The sequence below is a fragment of the Bos mutus genome, chromosome 15 (genome assembly GCF_027580195.1).
Source record: "Bos mutus isolate GX-2022 chromosome 15, NWIPB_WYAK_1.1, whole genome shotgun sequence".
Classification (NCBI taxonomy): Eukaryota; Metazoa; Chordata; class Mammalia; order Artiodactyla; family Bovidae; genus Bos; species Bos mutus.
Genome location: NC_091631.1, coordinates 29,497,203 through 29,517,553, shown reverse-complemented (window position 1 = coordinate 29,517,553; position 20,351 = coordinate 29,497,203). Strand labels below are relative to the sequence as shown.

The 20,351-nt window shown below is 53.9% G+C and overlaps 2 protein-coding genes and 1 non-coding gene across 9 annotated transcripts in view; 2 read left to right on the top strand and 1 right to left on the bottom strand.

Moving 5' to 3' along the window:
• Positions 1-5,226: 5,226 nt before the first annotated feature.
• On the top strand, positions 5,227-20,241 carry P2RY2 (purinergic receptor P2Y2). Of its 7 annotated transcripts, none has more exons than XM_070383772.1 (4): positions 5,227-5,366; positions 10,974-11,065; positions 13,911-14,004; positions 18,409-20,241. In XM_070383772.1, exon 4 carries the CDS (start codon positions 18,413-18,415, stop codon positions 19,544-19,546), a length of 1,134 nt encoding a protein of 377 aa, XP_070239873.1. In that variant the 5' UTR covers positions 5,227-5,366; positions 10,974-11,065; positions 13,911-14,004; positions 18,409-18,412; the 3' UTR covers positions 19,547-20,241. The 7 variants fall into 7 exon arrangements, with proteins under 7 accessions (XP_070239873.1, XP_070239871.1, XP_070239870.1 ...); XM_070383770.1 differs by having other exon boundaries at positions 13,729-14,004; XM_070383771.1 differs by having other exon boundaries at positions 5,231-5,366; positions 10,826-11,065.
• The window catches only part of P2RY6 (pyrimidinergic receptor P2Y6), an 86,074-nt gene continuing 70,960 nt past the window's right edge, over positions 5,238-20,351 (top strand). The window contains exon 1 of the mRNA XM_070383779.1: positions 5,238-5,366. The gene's annotated coding sequence lies outside the window, so the exon portion shown is untranslated. The remainder of the gene's footprint in view (positions 5,367-20,351) is intronic.
• TRNAC-GCA (transfer RNA cysteine (anticodon GCA)) lies at positions 9,145-9,216 on the bottom strand. The gene has a single exon. It is a non-coding gene; the product is annotated as a tRNA-Cys (tRNA).

The window sequence follows — 20,351 nt, the reverse complement described above, 5'->3', positions numbered from 1 at the left end:
GAAGGAAATGGCAACCCACTTCAGTGTTCTTGCCTAGAGAATCCCCATGGACAGAGGAGCCTGGCAGGCTACAATCTATGGGGTCACAAAGAGTTGGACACAACTGAGCAACTAAGCACATTCTGAACTATGGACCCCTTGCTATCTGAACCAAATACGTTGAATTACATAAAATGTTTGAGAGAGCACTGGTTCTGAGAGCTCTTGTCCATTGCTTACCATTGCTGTCCACCAGTCAAGTCCACCTGCCCTTTAAGGCCCAGCTCAAATGTCTTCTCCTCCAGGCAGGCTCTGAAGATCCAAACTATAGCTCAAGCCAGACCGGGATAAGCTCTGCAAGAGAATGGGGTGAATCCAACTTTGGGGGCAGATTGGAGGTTAAATCCAACTGTGGTGGGTTGGGGAAAGCTGCCTGGTAGAGGAGGGCCTTGAACTGGCCAGTTCAAGGAGAAAGGATTTCAGCCAGCAGTGAGCATGGGGAACGAGCTTTGCAGGAAGAAGGAAGAGCACGGGCAAAGGCAGGGCTGTGTGAAAGGACCGAGTGGTTAGGAGAACTGTGGCATGTCCCATATGACTAGGCTGAGGAGGGTTGATAGAGCGTGGGGACAGGGGAGTGTGGATCAGTAAACGGGGCAGGTCACAAAGGCCTTGAATGACATGTGAGGGCTTATGCTTCCTTCCTCTGTGGGTGATAGACAGTAGCCAAAAGTTTCTGAGCAGGATTGTGAGCTTGGAAATGTTGGATGGCCAGCTACCTAACTGAGCCCTACTCTCACTGGTGCTGGGTGGTATGCGGGGCAGGGGGTGGGGAATTCCTGAAGCTGGCAGGCTGCCCAGGAGAAGCTGGGGAGAGCCAGGGTGGTTAGCTCTGGGGGCCTGGGCCTGGGGCTGGGTAAAGGGTCTGGCTGTGAGTCTGTTTCTCCTCCTTGACCTGTTTCTTCGGTTCTGTTTGCTACCTCCCCACCCCCATCAATGCAGGGCCAGGGAGAGGCTGGGAGGCAGCTCCCGGCAGCTCCCCAGTCACCATGGGGCTTTTCTACCCACTCATTGGGCCCAGCCCCCACAGGGGCCTCTGTGGTCAGGTCTTTGTGTCTGCACAGTGGCCCTCTTTGTCCTGAGCAGCACCCTCCCTCTCTCTTCCCAACCACCCCCTCTCCTGTGTTACAGAAAGCACCCGTTTTGCAGAGAGACTGGCCAGGACTCTGATCTTGGCTTCCCTTACTGAGTCTGTGTGTGAACCTGACCAAGTCATTTTGCCTGAGCCTTAGTTTTCAGTTCATGAAAAGGAGCTGTGTGAGGAATCTAATTCCTGAGGAGAATTAGTCCGCTGCCTCATGCTGAGAGGTGAACAGCACGTGATGTCCACACAGCCCCCCACCCAAGCTCATGCTGGTCACTGAACCTCCTACTTATATCTCCCACCTCATCCTCACCACTGCCTGACCAGGTGGCCATCATTTTCTGTTTGACAGATGAAGAAACCAAAGGTCTGAGGACGGGGCTGGCTTCATAGGTCTATGACCCATGCTTCAAAGGTCCCCATACTTTGATTTAACGCTCTGCTATACCATCTTGAGAATCTTACTAGCTTTGGAACAAGGGGCCTGCATTTTCATTTTCATTTTGCCATGGATCCCTCAAATTATGTAGCCTGTTTTGCTGGCAGGGAGGCAGAACAGAGGCTTGCTTTGGCCTGGACCAGGCTTCCTGCCTCCCGGGCTGCCTCCCCTGGGTGCTTGCATCCTGGCACGTCAACAGCCAGAGCTTCCAAGCTGCATTTGACATCGGAGGCCTGGCCCCTGCCGGAGAAATCTGAGGAGCACAGTTCCCGGTTGGTGAGGGAGGCAGGGGATGGTCCAGAGCAATGCAGCAGTCCAGAGAGCAAGCAAGACAAGCCTTCTGGAGCCAGTCCAGCCCTCCATAACCGGAGTCGCAGTGCGGGTGCCAGCGCCATGGCTCAGCCATCACTCTGGGAATGCCACACCGCCTTCCTCCCTGCCTTGCAGTTTCAGGGCCAGGGGACCTACTGCAGACTCACTGTTGATTTATACATTCACTTCTGATTTCTGAACTGCAATTTCTCTATATGTAAAGTGATAATGATCTACCTCTTAGGGTGCTGGTGAAGATCAAATGAGATATTTTCAGACAATGACTAACACAAGAATGTGATCGGTAGAGTTCTTATTCACTCACATAACAAATATTCATGGAGGTTGTCTGGGTGACAGGGACAGTGGTAGGTGCTGGACATTTAACTGTGAATAAGATGATCTCTAGCCCTGCCCTCAAATAGATCCCCATAAGAGGGGGAGATAGATATCGACAGTAATCAGATTGTGATGAGTGGTGTGACAGAGGGACCTGGTGGGGCGCCTGGGCTGGGACTTAGAGGAGTGATGGTGGGGAGTCAGGAGAAAGGGCCAAGGGTGGAGAAGCATCAAGGGGCATTGCAGGCAGAGGGAGCAGCAAGTGCCAGGCAGGAGGTGGGAGATGGCCCAGTGCAGCAGCATGGCTGGAGCAGAGGCAGGAGGTGAGGTAGGGGGAGGAAGGCCCTGGCCTGGCAGGCTATAGAGCCAGGCTTTTCATGAGGGTGGTGGGGACACTGGAGGGTGGAGGCAGGCAAGGCTAGGAGGGGTAACGGAGTCACCACCCTAACCTGTGAAGGAGGGCTTGGAGGTGTCATGTCCCAGCTGAACGACAAGGCCTGAGCCAGGGCAGGGGCTCCAGCCCCAGCACAGATTCTCAGAGCTGGCTTCCTCAGGGGAGACGAGAGCAGTCAGAGAGGGAAGATGAGAAGGCTTGAGAGAGCCAAACGCCTCCTCAGAGCTGGAGATGCAGGAAGCCTCCCAATGCCTGGGGAGAAGTGCTGCTGGGGTTGCCCTCCCCATCCTAACCTGCTGCTGCTAATGGAACCCTGCTCCCTGCCTCCTCTCCTGGTGCCCTCTCCTCATGGGGACCATGACGTGTCTGGGCCTTCTCCATCAGCCTGCCTTGGCTGTGTGGTTACAGGAAGCCTCCCTCCATGCTCTTTCTTTACTTATTCATAATGGGGACTTGGGTGGGGTTTGCTATGGAACTCACGGGGCCTCAGTTCCTGGTCGGATCAATGGTTCATCAAACTCTTGCAAGGAAATGTAAGTAAATACAAAGATAAAAGCAAAGGAGCTCAGGTTGAAGAGGGATGGCGGCTCCTTAGGCTGTAAATAGAGAAGACTTAGCTAGGGGATTTGGAACCTGGTGGACTTGATGATCTCCAAAGCCCAGTGAGGAGAAAGTCAGGGGAAGGTATCAGGAGACCTTGACTTCCAGCCCCTCAACAGAAGGGTGTCCTAACCCCTCACACCTAGGCCACTGGGGATGATGGGCAAAACCCTGAAACAAGAACCTCAGATAAGCCACTGAGAAAGGAATCATTACTGCCACTTTGCAGAAGGGAAACTGAGGCTCAGAGAAGCTTCAAAGGACGTGAGGCAAGAAGGCGACCTGAGCTGGTTGTGGGGTTCGAGGGCAAATCCCTTTTGTCTGTGCCTCAGGCCCAAGTTACCTGTTGTGGTAGCTTAGACACCGTGGGTCTCAGGGATGCAGGTTTTTCTGCTGTAAAGTGAGCAAGTTGAACCAGAGCAGGAGCAGAGCCCTGGGCTGGCCACCCTCCAGTAAGCTGGAACCTGAGGCAGAGCCCTGGGTCCTCATACTGATACCAAAGGAATTTTTCTCTGGGCCAAAATAGCATTTACAGTAGTCATCTGATGGGAGAGGCGAGAAGAGGGTTGGCTGAGGTCTCCAGTGTCCAGGGGGCTTTCCCCACAATGAGACCCCCAAGGCCTGGACTCCTCAAGTAGGGGCCCCAGGGATTCCTAGCCCCTTAGAAGCTGCATGGATCCACTTGGACAATAGATGGAGGAGGCTGGACAAGAAGCCTTTGTGTCTCCTGGGTGAAGGTCCCTGGGGCACTGCCGAGGCGGCCCAGCCACACAGAGCTGTGTGTCCACCCTATTCCCACTCCTGGCAAGACTACAGCAATGCCCAGTCAGCTGATGTGGGACCTAGCAGGACCCAAGGTCCTAGGGCCCTGGGCAAGCTCCTCGGCCGCAGAAACAGACCTTCTGTGCACTGGTCCAGACACTGACTGTCCGGAGGCCCACAGAAAACAACACTGACTGGTGGAATGGTGACTGTGATCGCCTCTGTTTCACAGAAAAGGAGGCCCCCAAAGGGCTGGAATTGGATCAAGGTCTCCCAGAGTCAGTGCTGAAGCTGAGTCAGAACCTGCACTCTCCAAGCCTAGACCAGAATGAGAAGGGGGTGATGGTCATTTTCATTCATTCATTCAAGCATTCTAACAAGTATTGAGCAACTCCTGGGGCCTCTGGGACCAGGAGAAAGACATCAGACAGACTGGTCCTTGGTCTTCTGGAGCTCACAGTTCGGGAAAGGGACAGACTAGGGTCCCTGGCTACAGGAGCCATCCGAATGGGGTTGAGGGCAGAGAAGAGAGTAATGTGTGTGGCCGGAGTAGTCTGAAAAGGCGCTCAAGGGAAGTAGCTCAAGATGACAGACCAAAAAAAAAACCTGTTCTTAAGGAATTTCCATTGACTCTTTCTGGCTGAGATTAAGCACAGAGAGAGCAGTAGAGGCTCCCTTCACTCTCCTTGCCAGAGGGTCAGGACCCTGAGCGCCCAGATTTCCTCCCCGCGGGCAATGGGAGGCCAGTGCTCTGTGGAAGGTCCCTGAACAGGTTCTCTGGAAGCTCTCGCGGTCGGCAGTGACAGCGGTCACAGAGACACTGAACTTTGCAAAACTTTAGCAAAGTTTCTGAAAGCCTTTCATCACCCGAGTGAGGAAGGCCAGGGAGCCTCGGTCCCCAGGCGGTAGGGCAGTCGCCGCCCGTCCCTGCCGGGGCAGCACCCTATGGCCCTGCAGTGTTCCCGATCGGGTAGCGGAGTGTCTGTCCCCGGCAGGAGGTGGCAGCGGCAGTGCCTGGGTCTGTCCGGAGTCCGGCCCGCCCCCGGCCTGACCCGGAGGGGTGGGGAGCTGGGCGGGGCGGGTGAGGCTCTTGGGCACGTGTGTCCCCGCGGTGGCGCGAGCACGGGGGAGCCAGGTCGGGGCACAGCGTGAGGACGAGCGCCCTGCGAGGTGAGGGCGGGCCGCCGGCAGGACCAGCAGGCGGAGAGAGGGCCGCGGGCGGGCTGGCCCGTGTGCACGCGGGGTGGCGACTCGGCCGGCGCCGGGCAGGCAGAGCGGCGCGCGCGCGGCTGGCCGAGAGAAGGCACGGTTCCAAACCCCTGTGAGAGCTCCGGCGGGTCCGTGGTCAAGCTCGGGCTCCACTGGAGTTCGATCGCGGGGAATGTGGACGGATACCCCGGGTGAGTGCGCGTATTCGGGAAAGTGTGTATGTCCCTGCGTGAGAGCGTGCGCCCCTGTGGAGTCGGGTAGCTGAACCTGTGGAACTTGTTTGTGTTTGTGCTCCGGTACGGGCGCCCCCGCATCGTGGGACCTAAAGCCAGAGACAGGCCAACCCTGGAGGTCCCGAGCCCCCTCTCTCCAGGGGCACCCTGGGTGGCAGCCTCGCCTGGGCAAGACTGGGGCGGGGCTGGGGCCGGGGGGTGGGTGGCGCGCGGAGCAGTGGCCTGGAAGGACAGTTAAGCCTCTGTCTGGGGACTTTTAATCTGGCGGGCTGCTGTAGGAAGGGTCAGCCTGGAGAAAGGCAGTGCCCTCTCTCACCTCCCTAAGGAGGGCTCCCAGTGTCAGGCTTAGGGTCCCCCAGGAGCCAGACCCAAGGGCCAGGCCCTGCTGCGGACCAGAAATGCCAGTTTGGGGTTTCTGGGGCTGATGGCAGCTGTTCTTCCAGTACGCACCCTCAGTGTCCCTGGGCTCACAGCCTGAAGTGCCCACTTTGTTTTGGATCTGGCTGGAATAATGGGAGTTTTTGAGGGCCAGGGTGGGGCCCAGATAAAGTCTCAGCTGTCTATTGGTGGAAATGATTGGGAAAGAGAGTCTTTGAGCAGACAGGGCCCCCTAAAAGCTCTCTGGAGACCCAGAGACCTTCCCTCCATCATGCCTTGTACACCGTGTGACCCTGAGCAAGGCATGTCCCTTTTCTGAGCCTCATCTGTAAAAGGGGAATAATAGTGATGTGGAACTTAAGGACTATCAAGGAGCTGTCGTGTGGGTCATGCTCAACACCAGTGTCCTCTTGGGCAGGCTCACTCTTTGAGGTTAGGAAGATCAGATCCTGGGGGATAACTTCCTGAAATTCAAATCCCAGTCATTTTGCTCCTTTGGCTAAACTTTCAGAGAACTTCCACTGGATCACATCTGAGCCCCTTGGCCTGGGACTCAAGGCCTCTCTCAGAGCTGGTCCTTGCCACCCTCTCCAGCCACCTCTCCTGCCTGACTTTCCATCCTCCTAAATGCATGTAATCTGCTGCAAATGCTAGTCACTTTCTTGCCTGTGGACCATTCCATAGTCTATGCTCACTGCCTGAAATGCCCTTCTACTCATCTTCCTCAGTTGGAGAACTACCCAGCTCAGACGCCCCCTCCTCTGGTAAGCCATCCTTATTTAGCCAGGTTGGATTGGAGCCTCTTCTGGGCCCTTGCAGTCTTAGAGCCCTAATTGTACCTTGAACTGTTAAGGTCTCTGTCTCCTGCTTCTCATTCCCAAGGTCTCAGAACCCTTGGAGGGCAGGAACTGGATCTCACTCCTTTTTGTGTTGCCAGGATCCTGCACAGCACTGAGCTGAACTGGGAGAGCAGCAGCAGCCCCTCAGCCCTGTGCCCTGTCCCCTGTCCCCAGCTTCCCCAGGGAAAGCTTGTCTACAGTGGAGCTCCACATCATTATAAAGAAGGGGAAACCAGTCAGGCCATCAGAATGGGTGGCACAGATTGTCCTACAGTGTGTCCTGGGGCACTACAGGACTCAGGGTGTACAAGATGAAAACTTGGATTTCATCCCGAAGGCAAATAGGGAGCCATGGAAGGTTTGTGTGCAGGGCGTGGTCAGAACAGCATTAATAGACAGTATATATTTTTCTTTTTCTGACTTATTTTATTCTGTATGACAGCCTCTAGGTCTGTCTGTCTATGCAAGTGACACTACTTTGTTCCTTTTTATGGCTGAGTAATATTCCATTGTATATATGTACCATATCTTCTTCATCCATTCATCTATTGATGGACATTAGGTTGTTTCCATGTCCTAGCCTCAATTTGTATATAGCAATGAGCATTGGGGTGTGTGTGTCTTTTTGAACTATGATTTTCTTTGAGTATATGCCCAGTAATGGGAATTCTGGGTCATATGGTAGTTCTATTTTTAGATTTTTAAAGAACCTCCATACTGTTTCCCATACCGGCTGTATTAATTTACATTCCCATCAACAGTGCAACAGAATTCCCTTTTCCCCCCACCCTCTTCAGTATTTATTGTTTATAGATTTTTTTAAATGATGGTCATTCTGACAGGTGTGAGGTGATACCTTATTGTAGTTTTGATTTGCAGTTTTCTAATGTCTGTTTAGTTCTTCCACCCATATTTTGATTGGGTTGTTTGGATTTTTTAACATTAAGCTACATGAGCTGCTTGTATATTTTGGAGATTGATCCCTTGTCAGTTCCTTCATTTGCAAATATTTTCTCCCATTCTGTATGTTGTCTTGTTTATGGTTTCCTTTGCTGTGCAAAAGCTTTTAAGTTTAATTAGGTCCCATTTGTTTATTTTTGTTTTCATTTTCATTACTTTAGGAGGTCGGTCAAAAAAGATCTTGCTGTAATTTATTTCAGAGTGTTCTGCATTACATTTAATTCTTTAATCCATTTTCTGAATTATTTTGTGTGTTTGGGAATGTTCTAATTTCATTCTTTTTCATGTAGCTGTCCAGATTTCATAGTACCACTTACTGAAGAAACTGTCTTTTCTCCATTGTATATTCTTGCCTCCTTTGTCATAGATTAGGTGACCATAGGTGTGTGGGTTTATCTCTGGGCTTTCTCTCCTGTGTAAAGTGCAATGCTCAGGCAAGATGTGTGATATTCATAGACCTAAATGCATTGTGACAATACTAGAACATGAACTCAATAGTGAGGGATGGTGCTGATTATTGGAATTTAAACTATTGACTGCTTTCCTCTCCCTGTGCCCTCTTTGCAGAGACAGCTTACCAGTAACATTTTATAAAAGTCCCTAATTTATCTTCCACCAACCCTGTGAAATATACTGGGTTCCATGATAATTCAGTTGGTAAAGAATCTGCCTGCTATGCAGGAGAACCTCGGTTCAATTCCTGGGTTGGGAAGATCCTCTGGAGAAGGGATAGGCTACTCACTCCCCTATTCTTGGGCTTCCCTTGTGGTTCAGCTGGTAAAGAATCTGGCCACAATGCAGGAGACCTGGGTTCGATCCCTGGGTTGGGAAGATCCCCTGGAGAAGGGAAAAGCTACCCATTCCAGTATTCTGGCCTGGAGAATTCCATGGGGTTGCAAAGAGTTGGGCATGACTGAGCGGCTTTCATTTTAACCCTGTGAAAGAGAAATTATTACCCCCATTTTGAAGATGAGGAAATAGAGGCTCAGAGAATACCTTGCCCAAGTTCACAAAGCCAAGGTGACAGCAGGGATTCCTGCCCACCTGCCCTAGCTTTTTCTTCCCCATTCAAGACAGAGTCCCTATCTGGGTGAGGCCAGGTCCTCTACTTTTTGGGCTAAGGGAAGTTTGAGTTCCTTCCGGAAAATATGTCTTTATTTCTTGCCTGTGGCCTGATGACCCAGCTGCTGCTAAGATAGTATCTGTTCAGGCTGTCCACAGGGCTGGAGAAACCTTGCTGATTTGGGTGACAGGAGGTGGCCCTGCTCCTGGTGAAATCTTTCCTCTTCCCAAACTTCCTTCTGTGAGTCTGTGTGGTGCACCATTTTTAAAGTTTATTTTTTTAATTTTATTTGGCTGCTCCATACCTTAATTGAGGCATACAGGATCTTCAGTTGTGTCGTGCTGGCCCTAGTTCCCTGTGTGTGTGCATGTTTTGTCTCTCAGTCATGTCCAACTCTTTGCAACCCCATGAACAGTGACATGCCAGGTCCCTCTGTCCACGGGATTCTCCAGGCAAGAATACTGGAGTGGATTGCCATTTCCTTCTCCAGGGGATCTTCCCAACCTGGGGATTGAACCCAGGTCTCCTGCATTGCAGGCAGATGCTTTACCGTCTGAGCTACTAGGGAAGGCCAAGGATAAGTTCCCTGACCAGGGATCGAACCTGGGCCCCCTGCATTGGGAGCACGGGGTCTTAGCCACTGGACCACTAAGGAAATCCCTGGTGCACCTTTTGACCCTCATGTTCTGCTTAAGCTACTTTTGTGTCCTCAGGCCTGGCCTCTCCCAGCTGTTGGGCCCTGATGTGGGGAGGTTGACTATGGGAGCCTTCCTCACCTCTGTATTCATCCTAGAGGTCAGTTGTAGGAGTAGGCCAGGCTGGGCCTGCTTTTTTTTTCTGTCCACATCACCCAGCACAGGCTGGACACAGAGAAGGTGCCAGTGAGTGTTGGGGAAGTGAATGACCAGAAGAAAGTAGGTGTTATAATAGAAAAAGAAGGTCTTGCTCCATGGAGAGCTATAGTTGGTTCTTGAGCAGAGGGTTCCTGAGAGCTCTTATGTGTCAGTAATTCTCCCTGTTTGATCAATGAAGAACCTGAGACTCAGAGAGGGGAACTGACTTGACCAAGGCTGCACAGCATGGATGTTCCAAATTGGAACCTGAACCCAGGGTTCTTGCTTCTTAAGGGTGGCTGGAGGCCTTCGGGTGTGATGGATCAGGGTGGAGTCCAGAGCATTATGGTTCTGAGCTGATTCAGGTCAGCAGCATACTTCTGTAACTCAGTACTGGGCTGGATTGTGTCAGAGGTGGGCCAGCTGGTTTAGAGTCTTGCCCTGGAGGTTGTTTGGGGGGAACTTAACCCCGCACTGAAAATAATTCGAACACCAGACCTGGATAAGGCCCTTCCACTTAAGGAAGTAGTCTCAGTTTCCTGATCTGTAAGGCAGGAGAACCAGCTTGGCTGACCTCTGAGACCCACACACTCAGATGTTCTGAGCTCAATGCCAGTGGGTGGCCCCCACAGTCAGGATCCTGAGGACTCCCAAGAGGGAGAGAGACTCCAGAAGGGGCTCCAGAGACCCAGGGCCTCCAGAGGAGGCTGAGAGGCATCACACTGCAATAGCACCTGCTGATAACATCTGAGGTTACCCCTCAGCTATTTCCCCAGACCAGCCCCAGTGTTTGTGATGCAGAAAGCATACCAGGCAAAGCTGGGCACCTACGGGCCTTCAGCCCCAGGGAGGACATTTGGGAGAGGGTAGAGGATGACTCGGGAGAAGGCAATGGCACCCCACTCCAGTACTCTTGCCTGGAAAATCCCATGGACGGAGGAGCCTGGTAGGCTGCAGTCCATGGGTTCGCTGAGAGTCGGACACGACTGAGCGACTTCACTTTCACTTTTCACTTTCATGCATTGGAGGAGACAATGGCAACCCACTCCAGTGTTCTTGCCTAAAGAATCCCAGGGACGGCGGGGCCTGGTGGGCTGCCGTCTATGGCATCGCACAGAGTCGGACACGACTGAAGCGACTTAGCAGCAACAGCAGCAGAGGATGACTCCAAAGCTCCTCATGGTCCTCCAACTCAGCCTTGCCCTCTCTTTACCATCCCTCTGCCCCAAGCCATAGGGATAACTGACAGTTTCCCAAAATACTATGGATCACCTGCCCCAGTTTTTGCTCTTTGCTCCTCTTCTCTCTCCACCCACCTAATTTCCTACCTATCTTCCAAAACAGGTGTCCTCTCCTCCAGGAAGCCTTCCCTGACCACACCCCCTTTCCATTAGGGGCCCTCATGTCTCCTTCAGCCCTGATCACCCTAAGATGTCATTGACTATTTCTGGATCTTCCCCTGTCCTCTCTCCTCCACCTTCAACCTTGACAGTGAGCTCAAGATCATGGAAGGGTCTAACCTACCTCAGAGTCCCCAAGCGCCCCACACAGACAGAGGTGCAGATACGGCAGCCTCTGTAAAGGGTGAGTGAGTGAAGGGGTGTGGTGGGGTCTAAGTCTTGCTGGGGGTGCCTAAGTTGCTCTCCCTTCTGAGGATGGCCTTCAGTGTGAGAACCTTGATCTGTGGTCAGTCTGGCTGTCACCTTGCTACTCTGCCCATGCTGCTGCTACTGCTGCTAAATAGCTTCAGTCGTGTCCGACTCTGTGCGACCCCATAGACGGCAGCCCACCAGGCTTCCCCGTCATACCACGCATTTCCTGCCCCTATTATCTTCTTGGAATACCTGCATCCTGCCCACCTTCTTCACCTGCTAAAATCATAACTCTTTTAATTATTTCACAAAATCTAAATCATCTCCTTTAGTTATCTTGACAAACTTACAAGGCAGGTACTATTCTTAGATTGCAAGGAAATTGAGAGTTAGGCTGTGGAGCTGAGGCTTGTCCGGGTCCCACGGCTGGGAATGGAAGAACTGGGATCTCCCCCCTGCCCAGTGCACTCTGCTGCCCCTCAGTGGTTCGGGTCCTGGGCCTATGTTTCCCTTCACAGCACCTCACCTCCTGCAAAGGCAGGAGTTTCCAGAATGATGACAGGTCACTTTCCCCTGCTGGACTGGACAGGGCCAGCCAGGTGGGTGGCAAGCAGGCAATACATTCCAGAGCCACCCGAGTGGAGAAGCTGGAATGCTGTCCAGCCACCCTGAAAAATCTGTAACCAGTTTGGGAACTGCCCCAGCCACTCTTCCTGGCTTTGGGCTCACTAGCCTGGGGCCACAGAGAGAAAGACAGGGTGAGGAAGAGCCAGGTTGGGTGAGGAGGAGAGTCAGAGCCAGGTCCAGGGGGCAGGTAGTGAGTCTGCATGCCAGGCTTGCTCTGCCCCTGGCTTATCGGTGACCTTGGGTAAGATCTTGGGCTACCCTTTCGGGCCTTGTTGGTTTGCCTTTTTGTTGTTTGTTTGTTTTTAACAAACATGAGTACAGTGAGTACAGTAACATCATGGCTGCTTCACAGTGGGGAACTACCAGGAAGAGTAGATCTTGGCCTTGCCAGTAAGACGTGTTCCCTCTGGTGGAGAACTAATCAGAACTAATTCCCTCACACCAAAAACTGTGGGAGCTTCCTGGAAGAGAGGATCTAGGAGGTAGTGGTCATTTTACCCCAAACTGAGTTTGACTCTTGGTGGGTGTCAAGTCAAAAGACACAACCAAGCCAAAGAGCAGGAGAGGGGGACTTCCCTGGTGGTCCAGTAGTTAAGAATCTGCCTCCCGATGCAAGGGACACAAGTCCGATCTCTGGTTCTGAAAGATTCCACGTGCTTTGGGGCAACTAAGTTTGTGTGCCACAACTATTGAGCCTGTGTGCTGCCACTACTGAAGAGCCCGTGTTCCGCAACCAAAGGAGCCGCTGCAATGAGAAGCCTGTGCAGTGCAACAAAGAGTAGCCCCACTCGCTGCAACTAGAGAAAGCCTGCATGCAGCAACAAAGACCCAACACAACCAAAAATAAATAAATGACCAACAAGGCCAGAATGATCCCATGGGAGTTAAATTGCAGACCTGAGGCTTGTCTGAGTCCCACAGCTGGGAACTAGGAAAGAGTCCCATAGCAGAACTAGGATCTCCCACCTGTCCAGAGAAAGCAAGATGTTCTACCTTAGTCTTTTCAGTGAAGGCATCTCCTTAGGAGAAGCCTGGGTGAGACCCTAGGTGAAGAACTCTTTCACCTTGTCACTAGACTCCCGACTACCAGCCGGCTGGCCCGTGTCAGCCTGAGACTCCTGGGCAAGGTGCACTGGGAAAATCGTGGTCCAAGGCCTTTCCCGGTGTCCCCTCCCCTTGCCCTATTCCCGTGGTTCCCCCATCTCTGCCTTCTCCACTTTCCCCACACTTGCATGGGCTTCCAGCTTGGGGGCCTGGCTTCAGCTGTCTGAGACCCTGGTCCCGCATTGCAGGGAAGTGAACCTGGGAGAAAGAGGAATGTTCTCTTTCTCTGAGATGGGTCTGAGGTTCTGGTGGACACTAGGGCCTGCCCACACAGAGGCATTCCTCCACCAGTCACCATCCCCTCACCGAAGCACCGTGCCTGCTCTGTGGGAGGAGTCCCAGGCAAGACACACAACCAGGGCCAGAATCTTGACCTGGGTGCTGGTCCTGGCTCTGTCTCTGGCTCATTGTGAGCCCTTGGGCCCTAGTTTCCTCCTCTGTCAAATGGGAGTTTGGCAGAGGTGATTTCTAAAGGCTGTCCAGGCCCTGGCTCTCTAACACTCTGTGTGTGTATGTCTGAATATGACTGCCTGTGTGTGCCCATGTGTGTTTACCACACCTCTGGAGGAATGATTAGCAGTGGGATGACGGAGGAAGGGTATTCCAGATAGAGACCCAGCTTGAGGTGAACTGTGTTGGCCACAGTACCATTGAGTGCATACTGGGAAGCCAGGGTATTGAGTGTTTCCTGTTGTGGGGCTGAAGCACAGACAGGGACTGAGGGAGGGGGCACTGGAAGCTCAGCTCAGCTCTCTAGGATATGGGGGAGACCCTCCCTGGCAGAGCCATCCTCCAGTGAAAGGGGTTGCCTGGGAACACCTGTACAACATGTGAGCTAAAAGGGAATAGTTAGGGGCAAGAGTGGGCAGAGGACACTCCTGCCTACCGGAACAAGCACTCCTGGTCACTTTCTGCCTCTTTCAGACCAGGGCTGGCGCAGAGGAGGCAGCCTGGGGAAGGCTCATCCTAGCTGACTTCCTGTGACCCAGAGCCCCAGCTGTCCCCACCTCCCTGTCTCTGGAGCCCACAGCATTGCCTGCCCTGAGAAATGCTGGAAGCTGGGCGAGGTCCCAGGCTGGAGGACCTGTTTTTCCTGTTTCCCACAGAGCTCCCTGCAGCTCGGTCCAGGCCTGTGCATTCATGAGTGAGGAACCTGAGCTGGAGCTGAGCATCCTGACAGCAAGAGCAGGGGCTGGTCAGGTATGGGCTCGAGAGGGTGGGGTCTGCTGGCTGGGAAGTTGGGAGGCTGGGGCAGGCAGGCTCGTGCATGTGTATACACTGACCTGGGGGTAAATCAAGGGGACCCATGCCCTGCTACCTCATCCCAAGCTGTGATGAATTCAGGCTTCAGAGCCCGACAGCCCTGGGTATCAAATCCAGTTTTTCCAATACCTGGCACTGTGACCTTAAACAAGTAGCCTAACTTCTATGGCAGTATCTGCTGAGGAATGCGGTGAGGATGCTGGAGGGGAAGCTGCTCAACCCAGACTTGGTCCCTACAAAGTGAAGAGGGTGGCAGTCCAGACTCAGGAGATCAGGAGCTCCTGAGCCAGAGAGGTGTCAGATAGAGGAATGTGGATCAGACAGCTGACCCATCTTCAGAATGCCTGGGTCCAGTTTCTTCCCTCTGGCTCTTCCCTGATCTGTCCAGAGAAGGGCAGGGTTCTTGAAAAAGACCCAGTCCAGGGGTCTGCCTGGGGCAGGAACAGGCCTCAGGTGGACTGGGCCCCTGGAGAGTTGGTGTGACCCCTGGCCACCTAGGGTCAGCAGCTGAGAAATCCTTCAGTGTCATTGTCCGCTGAAGGGACCTCAGTGTCATTGTCCGCTGAAAGGAGACCAATATGATAAAGCTTAGCCTCCTCTGGGCTCCCATAGCCTCTTGTTCTTGCTTTACTCACTCATTCATTCATTCTCTCATTCATGCCTGCTTTGAATCAGGCCTTTAGCTGGAGGACAGGGCCAGAGAAAAGAATCAGATAGGAGTTCCTGGAATGTCTTGGGATAGAGGGTGGAGACACAAATCCCCAGCAGGATGTATGGAATGCCCTGAGGGGTTAGTGATGCAGGGAAAGAGCCTTGGAGATAAGATGAGATTTGAGAAGTCTTGAGGGATGGGTGGAGTGCCATGTGAGTGGGTCAGGAAAGGCTTTCCAGACAGAAAGAACAGTGACACACACAAAGGCAGAGAAGCCTGTCAGGGCACTCACATGGCTCACAGCTCCCACCACACTCAGAGCTCTCGAGGGCAGGGCCAGCCAGAACTGGGCACAGAGGGGTAGCTGAGTGGTGCTGGACAAAGTTAGGTGGGAGCTGGTCCCGGGCAGCTGGGAGTGAGGCCCCAAGGGTATCAGGGGTCAGGAGAGGCAGTAGGAAGGGCCAAGGGAGAGGACTGGGGACTTGGCTGGCTTTGTAAGCAGGAGCCGGTCAGAGGGGTGGGGAAGGAAGTTGTACTCACAAGCTGGTGGGCTGGCCTGTGGAGGGAAAGGGCAGGCGGGGTCAGTCTGGACAGGGGCTGCAGTGATAGAGTTCCTAGCTGCCTTGGGAGGGTGGAGGCCAGGATGTCTTAAAACAGGTGGAAAGGGCAGCTCCCTTGGTTCATGAGAGACTTACAGAAGTTTCCACCTCTGCATCAGTGTCAGAGACTCCACCGTGAATAATTACCAAGGAACTCTGTGACCAGCTATGAGATGGTGACATGAAGGGAAGATGAAGGCCCTGACCCTCGCTCTGAGGAGAGACCTGCCAGCCCTCAGCACGGGGCAGGAGCAGAGCAGCAGTGTGGAGGTGGAGCTGGGGTGGGGGGTGCCCTGAGCATGCCCAGTGGTCACAGCACCTAATGAGGGAAGTGTTGGCACCACAGTGCTACCAGGCCAGGGGATTCAGCACCTGAGAGGTCTGACCCTCAGGAGAGCAGGAAATTCCTAATGTCACCTAGGGCTCTGTGGCAGAGCTAGACACCCCAAGCCAGTGTCCCCAAGGGGAGTGTGGCCCCTCCATAGATCCTCAGTCTCGCACCTGGGCCTCCATGCTCCTTCTGCAGTTCCTGTGAGCCAGCAACCTCTGCTTACCCCTCAGTGCTTCAGAACTGGTGATCCCAGCCTTCACCCTTCTCCACAGCCCATGACACCCCTTTGGGGCACCCCACACTTACTGTGTCTGACACTGAGTTCCCTCTCCTCCTGACCCCTGAGCCTGAGGCGTCCTGGCCCCTTCTCCATCCAGACTCCCTCCCAAACAGCTCTCAGACCTCTCCCCTCATGAGGTTCCCGGGCCTGGCCCCAGCATGGGCCTGGTGCCACTCCCTTGGCCCACCACACTCACCTGCTCCACAGCCTCCAGGACCTTCTGTTGCTCCTCTGCTCATGGCCTAAGAGGGCTTCCCAAAGAGGTCAGGAGAAGCCACGGCTGAACTGAGCCTCAAAGCCCATAACATAGTGTGCCCACCGTGTGCCAAGCGCGGCTCCAGAGGTTTTAAACAAATTGAAGGCCTGTAATGTAGCTTCTGTTGATCACCTCATTTCACAGATGAGGGGACAAAGGCAGCCTGGGTCCAGAGGCCAGCTTCTTCCTAATCACTAGATTAGGATAAAGAGTTGTCATTTCAACAGATGGAGACACGGGGCATGCAGGGATTCCAGTCTGAAAGAGTAACGTGAAGCATGGCTGAGAGGGGAAACGTGTTAGGTGCATTCAGGAAACGGCAGGTCACGGGGGATGCGGATGGTGACAGAAGCTGGTTTATACAAACCGCTGGTACCAGCCTGAGGAGCTGGGTTTTCTCCTGAGATCAGACAGGAGCCACAGCAGCTTTCCAGCAGGGGGATGACTTTCTCTTTTCCAAAGATCCCTCTGGATGGAGGGGACTGAGGCTGGAGACAGGGAGACCGATACAGGGGCTCCAGCAGCAAGGGTGGAGTTGACACGGCTGCAAGGAGCTGGGTAGGATGGAGGAAATGCTTTAATGATGGTTCCTGAGTCAAGAGGGGTCCTAGCCATTTGGCCCTGCCAATGGCCCCTGATCGCATACGTACCTTCTCATCCTGTATCTCCCCTGGCCCCTTGGGGAGGAACCTGTGTCTGTGGGAGCAAGGTCATGAGGGCAGGCTCCCTGCCTCCTAGTCGCATCTTTGCTGACAGTAGCAGGCAGGGAAGATAGAGGAGGGAGGGTTATGGGGAAAGAAGGAAGCTGAAAAGCCAATTGTCCCTCAGCCGCCCTGATCTCAACTTCATGGGCCCTGAGCTGCTTCTGGGAGGCCTGGCTGGGCAGAAATCTCAGCGTCTAAGGGAATGGATGTCATTGGCCCCACAGAATCTCTGAGTCCCAGCCTCTCAGGATCCTGGGGTTCCAAAATAGGAGGGATTATACAGCCCCAGATTCTCAGCGTGAGGAGGACTCACACATCATCTGCCTTCTGTGTCCTCCCAGACACACCCACACACAGGGCACAAGCCCTTCTGCACTCACTAGGGAGCCACTTGCACAGCCCCATAATCAGGGAGTTCTGCTATGACTTCCAGCCTGCCTTCTGAGACCTTTGGGCACATCTTTGCCCTCCAGACTGGGATAGTCTGAGAGAGCTCTTCTTGGTCACATTGGAGGGATGGGGAGAGGAGTAAGGTCACATCCTGATCTCCAGGTGCTCTCTGTCTGGGTGGTCAGGCACCATAGCGGCATTATATGCTCACTGGGAACAAGGAGAAGGTCGAGGTGGTGGCGATGTGTGGAGAGAAGCAGGGCAGGCCTGGAGGAAGCTAAGTTTGCCCCACAGAAGTTCCCCATTACCCCCATTCCCATCTCCACCCCAGACTTGCCTGCAATCTTCAGGAAGGTCACTGCCCCATCAGGTGGCCTCAGAGGCCAGGGAACAGGACTGCTGTTTACAGATGCAGAAAGTACCAGAATATAGGAGTCCCTAAAAAACATTTGCCGAGAGGTGACTGAATAACTAAAGAGGGAGACCCTTACAAAACTCCCTGAAATGCCAAAATACTAGGCACAGGGCTGGAGCCTCCCAGAGAGTGGAAAGATAGGCCAAATAAAAGAACTTCCTAATGCCTCCAGAAAGGTATAAGCTGCCCTAGGCAGAATCCTAGATCTGGGACTCTATTCCTGAAGTTCTCAAACACACACACACACACACACACACAAAATTTTTAAGGCAACATGCTAAGTATTTTAGGCTTTGAGGAATATATGGTCTTTGCCACAACTATTCAGTGCTGCATAAACAGATGGTCATGGCTGTGTTCCAATAAAGCTTTATTTACAAAAACAGACTGGTGGGCTGGATTTGTCCCTCAGTTTGCCTACCCCTGTTTTAACTTGTTAGAATTATATGATCCTGACATTCAGGGATCTCATTAAGGTCCCAGGGTTCCAAGGTTCTGGGCCCTCTGTGTCCACAGAGAGAAGCAGATCAGATGCAATAAAAGCCTTGAATGTGGTTGGGCAGATCCTAACGGAGGTGTCTGTGGTCACTTGGGGTCCCTCATGGCCTGGGTCAGGCGGGTGTGTCAGGCCTCCCTGCTGGGTCCCTGGCCATCCATGACCCTGATGGTTGTTCTCTGCACCCCCACCCCACCCCCATCCCTGCTTCCCTTCAGGGCCATGGCCACAGGCCTGGACACCTGGAATGGCACCACCAATGGCACGTGGGATGGGGATGAGCTGGACTACAAGTGCCGCTTCAACGAGAGCTTCAAGTACGTGCTGCTGCCCGTGTCCTATGGCGTGGTGTGCGTGCTCGGGCTGTGTCTGAACGCCGCGGCGCTCTACATCTTCCTGTGCCGCCTCAAGACCTGGAACGCCTCCACCACGTACATGTTCCACCTGGCCGTGTCGGATGCGCTGTACGCCGCCTCCCTGCCCCTGCTGGTCTACTACTACGCCCAAGGCGACCACTGGCCCTTCAGCACCGTGCTCTGCAAGCTGGTGCGCTTCCTCTTCTACACCAACCTTTACTGCAGTATCCTGTTCCTCACGTGCATCAGCGTGCACCGGTGCCTGGGCGTCCTGCGTCCGCTGCACTCGCTGCGCTGGGGCCGCGCCCGCTACGCCCGCCGGGTAGCGTTCGCCGTGTGGGTGCTGGTGCTGTCCTGCCAGGCCCCTGTGCTGTACTTCGTCACCACCAGCACCCGAAGCAGCCGCATCATCTGCCATGACACCTCGGCACCCGAGCTCTTCGGCCACTTTGTGGCCTACAGCTCCGTCATGCTGAGCCTGCTCTTCGCGGCGCCCTTCGCCGTCATCCTGGTCTGTTACGTACTCATGGCTCGGCGGCTGCTAAAGCCGGCCTACGGGACCTCCGGCGGCCTGCCACGGGCCAAGCGCAAGTCCGTGCGCACCATCGCCATTGTGCTGACTGTCTTCGTCCTCTGCTTTCTGCCTTTCCACGTCACCCGCACCCTCTACTACTCCTTCCGCTCGCTGGACCTCAGCTGCCGCACCCTCGACGCCATCAACTTGGCTTACAAGGTCACCCGGCCGCTGGCCAGCGCCAACAGTTGCCTTGACCCCGTGCTCTACTTCCTGGCTGGGCAGAGGCTCGTGCGCTTTGCTCGGGATGCCAAGCCACCCACAGACCCCACCCCTCCCACCCAGGCTCGCCACCGGCTGGGCCTGCACAGGTCCTACGGAACTGACGCCGACAGGACAGAAGACTCGGCCAGCCGTGAGAACTCCAGGGGGACAGAGTCCTCGCTGGCTGGTAGTGGCGCTGACACTAAGGACATCTGGCTGTAGAAAGCTGAACCCCTGTTCAAGTTTACATGAGATGGGGCTGTAGACTTGTTCAAACGGGACAGTCTCCCCAGATATGGACCATCAGCGACGCAGGCAGGATGGTCAAGGGAGCTGTGACCCCAGTGCTCTGTCATTTGAGTGGGACTCGGTCTGTTCTCTGTAGTCCAGAGAGCATGGCAGTCCCCACACCCTTAGTCACCATTTGTGTGTGCGGGGTAGGGAGTAAGATCTTAAGAAGGGAGTTCAGGGACAATGCCAGCCCTGGCCTGACTCCCACATAAATACCCGGCTGTGCCTTCCAGGGTCCCTGGGCTGGGCTCCAGCCTAATCAAGTCAAATGGAGAAACAGGCCCAGAGAGGAAAGCGACTTTCCAAGGTCACACAGCCAAGCCTGGGCCTGAGCTGCCTGGGAGGGGTGGGGTCACAAGTTGACCAGAGGACCCTGGTAAGGGGTAAGGACTGAGCCAGTGGTTCCCACTGGCTTAACTTGTTAGAATTATATGATCCATCGTGGTTCCCACGATGAGTCGGAGTGGTCTGAGTGCCATCATGGGCTTGGCTCTGAGGAGTACCCTCAGTCCAAGGGATGCATGTCTGGGAACTGATGTCATAAACCCATCATAAACAGTTTATGATGACATAAACTGATGTCATCTGGAGGCTGGGACTGATACTAAAGGTATTGTTACTGCTGAGCCAGGCCCTGTTGTATAGTTTGAGGATGGGGTTACGGCCTGGGAAGCTCTAGCCATGCACGCTGCTGTCCTTTCTCCAACCTGCTCTCTGCTGCTGCCTGGCTTCCCAC